Source organism: Lynx rufus, unplaced genomic scaffold (assembly GCF_022079265.1).
Source record: "Lynx rufus isolate CCGP_SWC_20201006 ecotype Redwood Valley unplaced genomic scaffold, mLynRuf1.p SCAF_2, whole genome shotgun sequence".
NCBI classification, from domain to species: domain Eukaryota; kingdom Metazoa; phylum Chordata; class Mammalia; order Carnivora; family Felidae; genus Lynx; species Lynx rufus.
In genome coordinates, this window is record NW_025814834.1 from 167295564 (window position 1) to 167308842 (window position 13279).

A 13279-nucleotide genomic window follows, 5' to 3' on the forward strand; every position below is an offset into this window, starting at 1 on the left:
AGGGAAAAGTTTCCACCTGACAGTATACATATAGTAGTTTATTATAAAAGTGGCATTTCGAATAAATAGATAATTCAATAAGTGTATAATTCAATAAATCTTTGCAGATTTCATAAAACCAGCTTGTTTTCTATGGATATTATACTACAATAATGTCTTTTATAAAAACATGTGTAGGGGCTCTTGGGTGGCTCAGTCGGTTGAGTATCCCATTCTTCATTTTGGCTCAGGTCATGATCCTGGAGTCGTGGGATTGAGACCCAGGTCAGGCTCTGCACTGAATATGGAGCCTGCTTAAGATTCTTTCTTTCCCTCTGCCCCTCTCCACCCACTTGCACATGCATTCTCTCTCTAAAAAAAAAATTTTTTAAAGCATGGTAAGAGCTCATTTCTATTATAAAAAATACACATATCTATTTGTTCATATGTGACTCTGGAAGGACATAGACCAAAATGTTAGCAGTTATTATCTTTGGGTGATGGAAATATAAGTCATATTTTTCTTTTCTTTTTTCACAGTAAGCATATCTTTTTACTCAGCTAAAATATAAAATTATTTTTCTGCAAATGTTATATGGCTAATTGCTATTCTTCTATAGTCTGAGTTAAACTAATAGAGAGAAACAATATTTTAAAATGGGTAAAAACTGTTTCGACATATTCTGGACTCAGAAACGCTCAAAACACAGATATAGTTGGGAATGCTTTTTTTCTGATATTAGTTAAAACTTTCTTTAGTATAAAAAACAGTATAAAATTGGGAAGTCACAATCATGCTTTTTTTCTTTTTCTTCAAGAAACAGACTCTTAACTGTAGAGAGCAAACTGATTGTTATCAGAGGGGAGTTGGGTAGGGGGATGGGTTAAGTAGGTGATTAAGGTTGGGGATTAAAGAATGCACCTTTTGTGATGAGCACAAGGTGTTGCAGGGAAGTGTTGAATTACTAAATTGTATACCTGAAGCTAATATTACACTGTATGTTAACTATCTTGAGTTTAAATAAAAACTTAAACAAACAAAAAAAACATTATTTATTGTTTTATTTTGTACATGTTATTATGGCATGTGGTTTGAGATTTTTTTATTTCTCAGGTTAATTTATTCAAATGTACAAATGTCATGATGGTACCCAAACTAAAATTACCCATGTTATTTGTTATTCTCAAAGAAGAAAAAACTTTAAATCACCCTAACATTTTATATTGCTCATGTAATTTATAACATGTACCTTTATTTATGTAGCAATTATTAGTGATCACATAACAGTATATTCCTATTTACTCAAATTACTAAACTTTCAGTTAAAGGAAGAAAAAAGTTTAAGTAGTTCAACATAGAAAGACACAATTACCTCCTATGGTATTTTACTTTATGAACATGGAAATTGTACCCTTTTCAATTAGCGAAATAAGCTAGGTATTCTGTGTATAACTTTGTTAAATACAACTAGGTTTAATAAAATAGAAATGTTACTATGAAATGTGAGTTAATATTCTTGCTGATTGAAAACATTTTGAAATACCAGAGCTCCTTCATTTTGTATCATGAACATAAAAGTTTTAACAATGAGGTGGTTGCATTTATTATATCCAGATCTTGTTTTGATTTTTAGGGAAAATACTTCTTTAGTAAATCACTGGACTTTAAAAATTTAGCAAGTTTAGCCTTAGGAATATGGTCACTGATAAAATAATTGCTACATGAGCCTTTCTTTGTTATATCAATAATGAAAGGGGTTGGAATTCTTTTTTTTATTTGGAGATAAATAATATTGCCAATTTTTGCTTGGAGACTGTTGTTATATTTGCTCAAATGAACAAATATAATGTAAACACAAATTTTTGAAAGAGAAGATAATAACCCTGCTACCTTACAAATTTCTTGAGAACAGAATCTACATTTTCCCAGCAAGTATAATCTTTTCACATTAAGTATATAGGAGATGTTATGTGCTAAAAATGAGATTATATTATTATAAATTAAAAGTTCTACAGAATATAAACATATTAACCAGAAGTGAAAGAATGCTAAATGCTTATTATGACACGGTTGTCCAGGTCCATATTAAGCAAGACCTATAGCGACAGACTGATGGGATTCTGCTGCATCAGCTTGGGATGGAAGGGAGAAAGGAGAGGGTATCAAAAAGGATGGTGAGGATAACTTGGAGTTATCATTAAAACATGGAGAGATTTTTCTATAACTAGTTGTGTATAACCTAAACTATTAGAACTTGGTTGAAACTAATTTTTACCTATCTCTTTACTTAGGTATAATGTCCACTGCTTGGGATTTGCATGATTCTTATATTGCTATGGAGCTTTCATCTTTACCAGCAAAACAATCTATCCTTGATTCATGTGGTAAAGCAAATGTACCTTCTAAAGATCGAGAGCAAAGAGTGCCAGGGAGTACTACAGAAAAAGGTAAGGTTTCATTTATTTCAGTTTTTTTTTTTTTTAATGGGATGTGTCGCGAATGTGTATGTCATCTTTGCACAAGATGCTAGTCTTCTCTGTATCATTCTAACATTACTGTACGTGCTGCCTCAGCAAGAACTATCTCAGTTTTTAAAAAGTGACGTTTTCACACGTCATTGTAAGTAAATTCTTTCTTGGCAGTCACAATACTTCATTTCTGGTGAAACGTGAAAAATACAACTTTTATTCAGAAATAGCATTGTTAGTCTTTCACATCATCTTGGACTCTGAACTGAAAAATTTAATTTTTCTTGGATACCTGTCAAGAGCTTCAAAGAATCTATCTTTCTCTGTTGCTTACTCGCTCTTAAGCTCTCTTTCATATATGTTATGACATATGTTAAATATGTCACCAATATTCTTTTGGTTTTTAAAATTATATTTAAATTATATAGTCATGTAGACTATAGCCATGTTTAACTGAAAGTTGTTTACAATGAAGACCAGTTTATTTTCCCAGAGAACAATGAAGGGGAAGAATGAATTATTAGCACTAAAGAAACATTGTTTGTTGCTTAAATGTTAATGTCCATATAGTAGTTTTGCTTTTAGAAGCTAAAATTTTTCCTACGAAAAATTGCTAAGAAAAACATCAATATTAAGCTGAAAAATTACATTGGGACTTCAAAATTGGATATACGTACTCCACCTCTATTAAGGCCATTGACACTCAAAAAAAGTGTAAGTGGAAGGTCCTAAAAGAAAAATGTCTCAATTTGTGGGTCTTTTATTTCTTGTGTATATGGGTGTGTTTTAAAAAGCAAAAAGGAATAATAGAACCATATTCAAGAACTATAATACAAAATAAAAGTATACTCTAGTTTAGCATTATGGCCAATTAAGGGGATAGGGGAGACCATAAGTAGGAAAAGGGAAAAAATAAAAAATAGAAAAAGATAGGCAGCAGAGGTAAATGATCGGATTTATTGAGTGTGTAAAGGAGAGTCAGATAAAAACTCGTAGCATTATTAGATCACCTCTAAAGTCCCTTTTGCCTCTGAGATTTTATAATGCAAATACACAGAAAAAAAGTTAAATATGGCCCATATTTGGTTTAAGAAGTGTTTCTATTCTATTTAAACTTTGAATGTACAGGTTGTATGTTAGCCATTACGTTTGAGGGAAAAAGGGCCATGATTTTCATTTTTGAATGTGTAAGACCCTAGCTCAGTTCACAAGGAGAAATTATTTTCTCTCATGGGCTCTTTAAAAAAAAATTTTTTTTAATGTTTATTTATTTTTGAGAGAGAGAGAGAGAGACAGAGCATGAGCAGAAGAGGGGCAGAGAGAGAGGGAGACACAGAATCTGAAGCAGGTTCCAGGCTCTGAGCTGTCAGCACAGAGCCCCAATGTGGGGCTCGAACTCATGGACTGCCAGATCATGACCTGAGCTGAAGTCAGACGCTTAACTGACCAATCCACCAAGGCGCCCCATTTTTTTTTTTTAAGAGAGCTTTAGATTTTGAAAACGTAATAGACATTTGAAGCACAGGTTTAGAGTTAGAGAAAAATTGAGTAGAGAGTACTGAGAGATCCTTCTAATTTCTTCCTTCATCCCTCCCCCAGCCCTTGGTGCAGTTTCCCCTATTCCTAACATCTGGCAATAGTGTGGTATGTTTGTTACAATTGATGAATCAATATTGATACCTTATTATTAACTGAAATCCATAATTTACATCAAGGTTCACTCCTTGTGTTGTACAGTTCTATGAGTTTTGTCAAATGCAATATGTATCGGTCATTACAGTTTCATATACAATAGTTTCATTGACCTAAATATCCCCTGTGCTCCATCTAGTCATCATTCCTTCTCCATTCCTCTGACCATCGCTGATCTTTTTATTTTGTCTATAGTTTTGTCTTTTCCAAAATGTCATATAGTTGCAATCATACAATATGTAGCTTTTTCACACTAGCTTCTTTCACTAAACAATATGCATTTAAGGTTCCTGTGTGCCGACTCATGACTTGACAGCTCATTTATTTTTCACTAGAAAATGTTAAATTATATGGATGTACCACAATATGTTTATTTATTGATTGAAGGATTTCTTTGTTGCTTCTAGTTTTTGGTGACTGTGAACAAAGCTGCTATGAAAATTCCTGTGTAGGTTTTTGTGTGGACATAACTTTTCACCTCATTTGGGTAAATACCTAGGAGTACGGTTGCTGGGTCATATAGTAAGGGTATGCTTAAGACTCTTAAGAAACTATGAAACTGTTTTCTAAAGCGGTTGTACCATTTTGTATTACCACCAGCAACGCAAGTGAATGCTTCTGTTGCTCCTCATTCTATCAGTATTTGATAGTTTACTTTAAAAAAATTTTTTTTAAATGTTTATTTATTTTTGAGAGAGAGAGAGAGAGAGAGAATGAACAGGGGAGGGGCAGAGAGAGGGAGACACAGAATCGGAAGCAGGCTCCAGGCTCTGAGCTATCAGCACAGAGCCCGATGTGGGGCTCAAACCCATGAACCATAAGATCATGACCTGAGCCAAAGTTGGACACTTCACCGACTGAGCCACCCAGGTGCCCCTGATACTATTTATTTTTAAAACTTTTTAGCTGTTCTAATAGATGTGTAGTGGTATCTCATTATTGTTTCTTTTAATGTTTATTTATTTATTTTGAGAGAGAGAGAGAGAGAGAGCATACCAGTAGAGGAGAGGCAGAGAGAGAGGGAGAGAGAGAATCCCAAGCAGGCACTGTACTAATAGTGCAGAGCCTAACATGGGGCTCAGTCTCACTAATGGTGGGATCATAACATGAGCGAAAATCAAGAGTCAGAGACTTAACTGACTGAGCCACCTGGGCGCCCCATCTCATTATTGCTTTAATTTGCAATTCCCTAATGACATGTGATGTTGAACAGTTTTTCATATATTTATTGGTAGATTTATATCTTCTTTGGTGAAGGGTCTAATTGAATTTTATGTTATTTTTTAAATGGGACTGTTTCTTATTGTTGTACTTTATGAATTATGATAAATTAAGTCCTTTATCAGGTAAGTATTTTGCAAAATTTTCTCCCATTTTGAGGCTTGTCTCTTCATTTTCTTGATCCTTCATATTTAATCCTTTAATTTAATAAAGTTCAATTTAACATTTTTTTTTCTGTTTCAAATTGTGCTTTTGGTATTGTATCCAAAGATTTATCACCAAACCCAAGGTCACCTGGGTTTTCTATGTTGTCTCAGAAAAATGTATAGTTTTGTATTTTATTTTGTTTTATTTATTTTTTTTAACGTTTATTTATTTTTGAGACAGAGAGAGACAGAGCATGAATGGGGGAGGGTCAGAGAGAGAGGGAGACACAGAATCCGAAACAGGCTCCAGGCTCTGAGCGGTCAGCACAGAGCCCGACCCGGGGCTCCAACTCACGGACCACGAGATCATGACCTGAGCTGAAGTCGGACGCCCAACCGACTGAGCCACCCAGGCGCCCCTAGTTTTGTATTTTATATTGAGGTTCATTTCAGTTAATTTTTGTGAAAGGCATAAATTCTGTGTTTACATTTTTTAAACATATGGATGACCAATTGTTCATTTGTTGAAGACTCCCTTGAATTTTCTTGCTCCTTTGTCAAATATCTGTTGAATGTATTTGTGTGGGTCTGTTTCTGAGCTCTATTCTGTTACACTGATCAATTTATCTATTCTTTCACCAATATCCCATTGTCTTGATTAACTGTAGTTCTATAGTAATTCTTTTTTTTTTTTTATATGAAATTTATTGACAAATTGGTTTCCATACAACACCCAGTGCTCATCCCAAAAGGTGCCCTCCTCAATACCCATCACCCACCCTCCCCTCCCTCCCACCCCCCATCAACCCTCAGTTTGTTCTCAGTTTTTAACAGTCTCTTATGCTTTGGCTCTCTCCCACTCTAACGTCCTTTTTTTTTTTTTTTTTCCTTCCCCTCCCCCATGGGTTCCTGTTAAGTTTCTCAGGATCCACATAAGAGTGAAACCATATGGTATCTGTCTTTCACTGTATGGCTTATTTCACTTAGCATCACACTCTCCAGTTCCATCCACGTTGCTACAAAAGGCCATATTTCATTTTTTCTCATTGCCACATAGTATTCCATTGTGTATATAAACCACAATTTCTTTATCCATTCATCAGTTGATGGGCATTTAGGCTCTTTCCATAATTTGGCTATTGTTGAGAGTGCTGCTATGAACATTGGGGTACAAGTGCCCCTATGCATCAGTACTCCTGTATCCCTTGGGTAAATAGGAATTCTTAAAATTGGGTAGTGTCAGTCTTATTCTTCTTCAGCATCGTGTTAGCTATTCTTGTTCTTTTGCCTCTCCATAAAAACTTGAGAATCAGTTTGTCAATGTCAATAAAATAACTTGGTGGGATTTTTTGACTGGGATTGCACTGAAGCTATAGATCAAATTATAAAACATTGGCATTTTAACAATATGGAGACTTCCTATCCTTGAAAATTTGTTTGGATCTTCTTTGATTTCTTTCATCAGAGTTTTGTAATTTCCTCATGTAGATCTTGTATGTATTTTGTTAGATTTATAACTTAAGCATTTAACTTTTTAGTGCCAACATAAATAGTATTATGGTTTTTATTTCAATTTTCTTTTTTGTAAGTTTATTGATTGAGAGAGAGAGAGAGAGAGAGAGAGAGCATGTAAGAGGGGCAGAGAGAGAGGGGGAGAGAGAGAATCCCAGGCAGACTCCACACTGTCAGCACAGAGGCTGATGTGGGGCTTGAATTCATGAAGTGTGAGATCATGACCTGAGCTGAAACCAAGAGTCAGACACTTAACTGGCTGAGCCACCCAAGTGCCCCTATTTCAGTTCTCAGTTGTTCATCACTGGTTTATAGGTAAGCCATTGATTTTTGTATATTAATGGTGTTTACTGCAACCTTGCTCTAATTTTTATTATAATTGGAAAATTTTATATTTTTTCACAATTTATGGGGATTTTCTACACATTCATGTCATCTACGAAGTGTTTTTTTCCTTTCAAATTTGTATAATTTTTATTTCTCTTCCCTGACTTATTGTAGGACTAGGACTTCTAGTATGATGTTGGATAAAGGTGATGATAAGGAATATCCTAGCCTTGTTTCTTACCTTAGTGGGGAAATTTTTGGGTTTTCACCATTAAATATGATGTTCGTTGTAGGTTTTTCATAGGTTTTTTAAAAATCAAGTTGAGGAAATTCACATCTGTTCTTATTCTCCTGGGTTTTTTTTTTAATCATAAATGACTGTTGAATTTGTCAAAAGATTTTTCTGAATCAAATGTGATTTTTCTTCTTTAGCTTGTGGATCTGGTGAATTATATTGATTGGTTTTTAAGTGTTGCACTAGCTTTGCATACCTGCCCCACTTTGTCGTATAAGTCTTCTTGTACACTATTAGATTTGATTTGCTAATATTTTGTTGGAGGATCTTTGTGTTGCTTTCATAAACAATATTTTTCTGTAATTCTCCTTTTCTTGTAATGTTTTCATCTGGTATTCATATTAGAGTAATGTCAGTCTAACAAAATGAATTGGGAAGTGTTCTCTCTACTTATTTTCTGATTGTATAAACATCCTTAAATGTTTGATATAATTCACCAGTAAAACCATCTGGGCCTGATGCTTTCTATTTAGAAAAGTTATTAATTGTCTATTCAATTTCTTTACAGATAGAGGCCTATTCAGATTACCTATTTCTCTTTGTGTGAGTTTTGGCAGTTTATGTCTTTCAAGGAATTGCTCCGTTTCATCTAAGTTATCAAATCTGTGGACATAAGAGTTATTCACAGTATTTATTATTCTTTTGGGCTATGGGATCAGTAGTGATGACACCTTTGGTGTTGCTCATACTGACCATTTAGATGTTTTAGCCTGGCTGATGATTATGAATTTTATTGATATTTTCAAAGAAACAACTTTTAATTTCATTGATTGTTTCTGATGATTTCCTGTTTTCAATTTTATTGATTTATGCTTTAATATATATATTAATATATATTTATTACATATTTAATATATATCATATATTATATATTTTATATATATATTTGTTTCCTGCTTACTTTAGGCTTATGTTGCTCTCCTTACTCTAGTGCCCTGAGATGGAAGCTTAGATTACTAATTTTTAGATTTTCTTCTTTTTAGTATATGCATTCAATGCTATAAATTTCCCTCAAGCATTCTTTTTGCTGCATTTCACAAGTTTTGATAAGTTTTAGTTTTATTTTAATTTAGTTCAAATATTTAAAAAATTTAAAATTTTATTTGGAACTTCTTCTTTGACCTATTTTTTATTTATATATGTTTTTTAAATTTCCAAATATTTTGGGATTATCCAGCTATCCTTCTGTTATTAAATTCTAGTTTAATTCCACTGTTGTCTGAGAGCACATTTTTTATTATTTCTATTCTTTTAAATTTGTTTAGGTGTGCTTTGCGCCCCAGAATGTGTTCTATCTTCATGAGCATTCCAAGTGAACTTGAGAATAGTGTGTATTCTGTTTAAAAAGTGTTAAAAGTTTCCAATTATAATAGTGGATGTGTCTAATTCTCCTTGCAATTTTATTAGTTTTTGCCTTACAGATTTGTAGTCTTGATTTTTTGCTGCATAAATGATTAGGCTTGCTGTGTCTTCTTGGAGAATTGATTTCTTTATTATTGTGCAATGCTTCACTTTATTGCTGATAATTTTCCTTGTTCTACAGTCTAATTTGTCTGAAATTAAATATAGCTACTCTGTCTTCTTTTGATAGTATTAACATATCTTTTTAATTCTATCTTTTTAATCTATCTGTGTCTTTACATTTAAATTGGGCTTGTAGACAATATTTAAAAAAATTTTTTAATGTTTATTTATTTTAGAGAGAGAGCATGAGCAGGGGAGGGGCTGAAAGAGAAGAATAGAGATTGAGAATCTACACTGATAATGCAAGGCCCAACAGGGGGCTCGAACCCATTAACCATGAGGTCATGACCTGAGCCGAAATCAAGAGCTGGATGCTTAACCAACTGGGCCACCCAGGCATCCCAATAGACAATATTTTTTTTTAAATGTGAACTTTATTATTATTTAGGCATGGTAAGGCCAACAGATCAGGACACTGTTGCCATTGAAATGATAGCTTGTTATATTCACAAATCTCAAGAGGAAGGAACATTCTACACTGTGAGCTACACAGAGAAGTACCAGAGTTGGTCAGGAGGCAGAAAGAATGAAGGGGAAATGTGGCCAAGAGTCTTTGTTGTGGTTTCTGTTAGTAGAATGAGAGAACCCAATCTAATCATATGGCTACTTAAAAGTAGAGACCTTTCTGTGCTGTGGTCATGGAGAGATGTAATGACAGAAGATCAGAGAGATGCAGTGATGTTGTCTTTCAAGATGGAGGAAGGGTTTTGGGTGGCTTGTAGAAGCTGAAAAAGATAAGTCTCTCTAGAGCCTCCAGAAAGAAACATAACCCTCTTAACTTTTTGGTTGTATCCCAGTGAGACCTGGGTCAGACCTCTAACTGACTGAACTCTTAAAATAATAAATTTGTGTGATTTTAACCTACTAAGTTTTGGGTAGTTTGTTGTAGCATCAATAAAAAATTAACACAATCGTATGGTATTTCTACAAAACAGTAATCCAGTCAGACCTTCATCTGAAGACTAATAATCTTGTTTAAATTTGAAGAACAAGGTATAGAGATATAAATTACCTATGAGGTTATCATTGCTTATCTTCTGATAAACAGTGCATTTTTGAATGGTTAAGAATTCCAAAATGAAATAATATATATATATTTTTCATGTGCTTGGTAGATAAAAGATATTCAACAAATGTTTATTGAAGTTGTTGAATATTGGAGGAAAACAAACAGTAATGACAAAATGTCATTTTAAAATCCTTTGCATGAATCATCTAATACTACTTAAATTATTTTATCTTTGCATCATGTTTGTATTTTACAGATAGTGAAGCTAGTTCTTTAATGGATATAGAAAATGTAATTTTGACTAAAGTCCATGATGATGAAGTAGACCACTCAGAGACAATATTGAAATCTGACAAGTTTCATCAGGATTTATTTTTTATGGAACGAGTTCTAATGGAAAATATATTTCAACCAAAACTTGCAGCTTATCGTCAGCTTCCTATTTTAAAAGGTATTTTTAAAAATCACATTTAGACAAGCTCAAATAATCAAAAAAAATGAATGACGTTATCATTTTTAAATGTAACCTCCAGACTGGATCATCACTTATCAAAAGACATATTTATATACCTTTTAGCATTAAACATCCAAATAACAGTAGAATTCAAACTACAGAGCGCACAAAAAAGAGGTCACCCCTTAGATTAAAATCTACAAAAGCTTCCATGGCTCTTTTCTCTTCCTTGCCCTTGTACTGAATTGTTTTCTCATATTTAACCCCCTTTCCATTGCCATTGACACTTTCCAGGTTCTGGTGCTTATTACCTATCCCTAATTTTATTACAGGGGCATTCTTCCTGTTCTTATTGCTACAAATCCCATCTCATATGTTCACAGAATATTTTGAAAGATTTTAGAGATGAATTCAACCCTTCAATTTTTGAATGAAGAAGATGAAGAGTACAGAAACTTTCTAAGTTTAGAGTCTGTGACAAAGCTAGGCATTCAACCAAGGCCTGATCTCATTCCAATTCTCTTTCCACTTTACTATCCTGGTGTGCTGATGTATCCCATACACAAGTTTGAACATGGCATTTAACTCTTAAAAAACCTTCAGTATCTTCCCATTTTGTAGAATAAATTACAAACCCTAAGATTTCCCTTGTGCTATTTTTCAGTTAAACCTTACACCCCATAAACAGGTATTAACCTGACTTTTCTCACCAGAGATTGACTGTTTTGGTATATCATATAAGTGGGTTCATATGGTAAGTACGGTTGACCCTTGAACAAGGCAGGGCTTAGGGGTGATGACCCTGGCACAGTCGAAACTCCAAGTATAACTTTTGATTCCCCCCAAATTAACTACAAATAAACTACTATTGACCAGAAGCCTTACTTATAGCATAAAGTCAATTAACACACATTTTTATATTATATGTATTATGTACTATATTCTTACAATAAAATAAGCTAGAGAAAAGAAAATATTAAAAGAATTCATAAGGAAAAGAAAATGCATTTACAGTTTTGTACATATGTTGGCCTGGGGCAGAGGCAGGGGCTTCAGTCCTGGCCCCAGAATGACAAAATGTGGTTTTCACTAAATAAAGTTGAAATGTTAGAACTGCTTTGGTACACTATAGAGAAAGGTATCCAAAGGCTTTGGGACATTGGAATGTTAGGGTGGATTTATCATGATGACCTGCTTATTCACTATAGAAGTATCCGGATAATACACCTTTTAGCACAATTGTGAAAAATAAATTGGCTGGGTGCCCCAATATCCTTGAAGAATTCTTTGCTCACTTTTCTCTGTAGGTCAGAAATTGTAGTGGGAACTACTGCTAGTCAACTGAGATCCTTAAACAATTAGATTCTGAGTGGCAGGGGATAAGTGGCAGCAGTTAATCACCAATGAAAAGGTGGGCATGGTTACTGTAGGGCAAAGAGCAGTAATCAGAACAGTCTGACTCACAGAGATCCGTGGCATTGGCTAGCTGATCATCATGTCCTTAGAAGAGAAATAGGTAGGTGCTGTATTGGTTTGCTAGCACTGCCATAACAAAATACCACAAACTGGGTGGCTTGAACAACAGAAATTTACTTCCCCATAGTTCTGGAGACTGGAAGTCTGAGCTGAAGGTGTCAGTACAGTTGGGGTTTCCTCTGAGGCCTCTCTTTTAGGCTTGCAGATGACTACCTTCTTGCGGTCTCGTCACTAGGTTTTTTTATCTGTGCTTGTGCCTTCCCTGTGTCTCTCGGTGTATCTAAATGTCCTCTTATTATAAGGATAGCAGTCATATTTGATTAGGACCCAGAATAGTGGCCTTGTTTTAACTTAATCACCTCTTTAAAGCCTTTGTCTACAAACCCATTACATTCTAAGGTACTTGGGATTAGGCCTTCCAATATATGAATTTTGGGGAGATAAATCAGCCCATAAAATGTAGTCTCCTCCTAAATTCTTACTTAATCTGTATAAACAGAAGAGTCTTTTCTTTACAAAAGAAAAGCCATAGCCCTTTAAGCAATTTCTAGGCTTGAGTCAATTTGCAGACCCAGAACTCCTTGGATAAAGGGGAGGCTGTGTCTCTTTGAGAAAATATTTCACTACACTACCAAAAATGTAAACTGTTAAAATTTCTCTCAGCCTTCCTCAGAGGGGACCTACAGCCTTTTCCAAGAGTGACTGTGTAGTGGGGAACAAGAAATAATCATAAATTTCAGGGATTACTGGACACTAGCTCTGGACAGATACTAACTTCATGAGTCCCAAAACATCACTATGGTTTGTTAGCCGGAAAGGACTTATAGGAGTCAGGTGACCAATGGAATTTTAGCTCAGGTCCATCTCACAGTGGGTCCAGTGGGTAACTTAACTCATCTTGTAGTTATTTCCGCTGTTCCAGAATGTATACTTTGGAATAGAAATATTTAGCAACTGGCAGAAGCCCTACACTTGATCCTTGACCTATGTAATGGAGGCTATTCTGGTAGGAAATGGATAAGTAGAAGCCACTAGAGCTTCCGCTACCTATGAAAATAGTAAACCAAAGCAATACTATGTTTCTGGAGGGATTGTAGAGATTAATGCTACCATCGAGGGCTTGAAAGATGCAGAAGTATTCACTCCCATCACCTCCCCCATTCAGCTCATCTGTT

The 13279-nt window shown here is 34.5% G+C and overlaps 1 protein-coding gene across 1 annotated transcript in view; it reads left to right on the forward strand.

The window, feature by feature from the left end:
* The window catches only part of DNAI4 (dynein axonemal intermediate chain 4), an 88011-nt gene that overhangs the window by 46420 nt on the left and 28312 nt on the right, over window positions 1-13279 (forward strand). Inside the window, 2 exon segments of the mRNA XM_047082701.1 lie at window positions 2272-2427; window positions 10431-10625. Coding sequence (XP_046938657.1) covers window positions 2272-2427; window positions 10431-10625 — 351 coding nt within the window.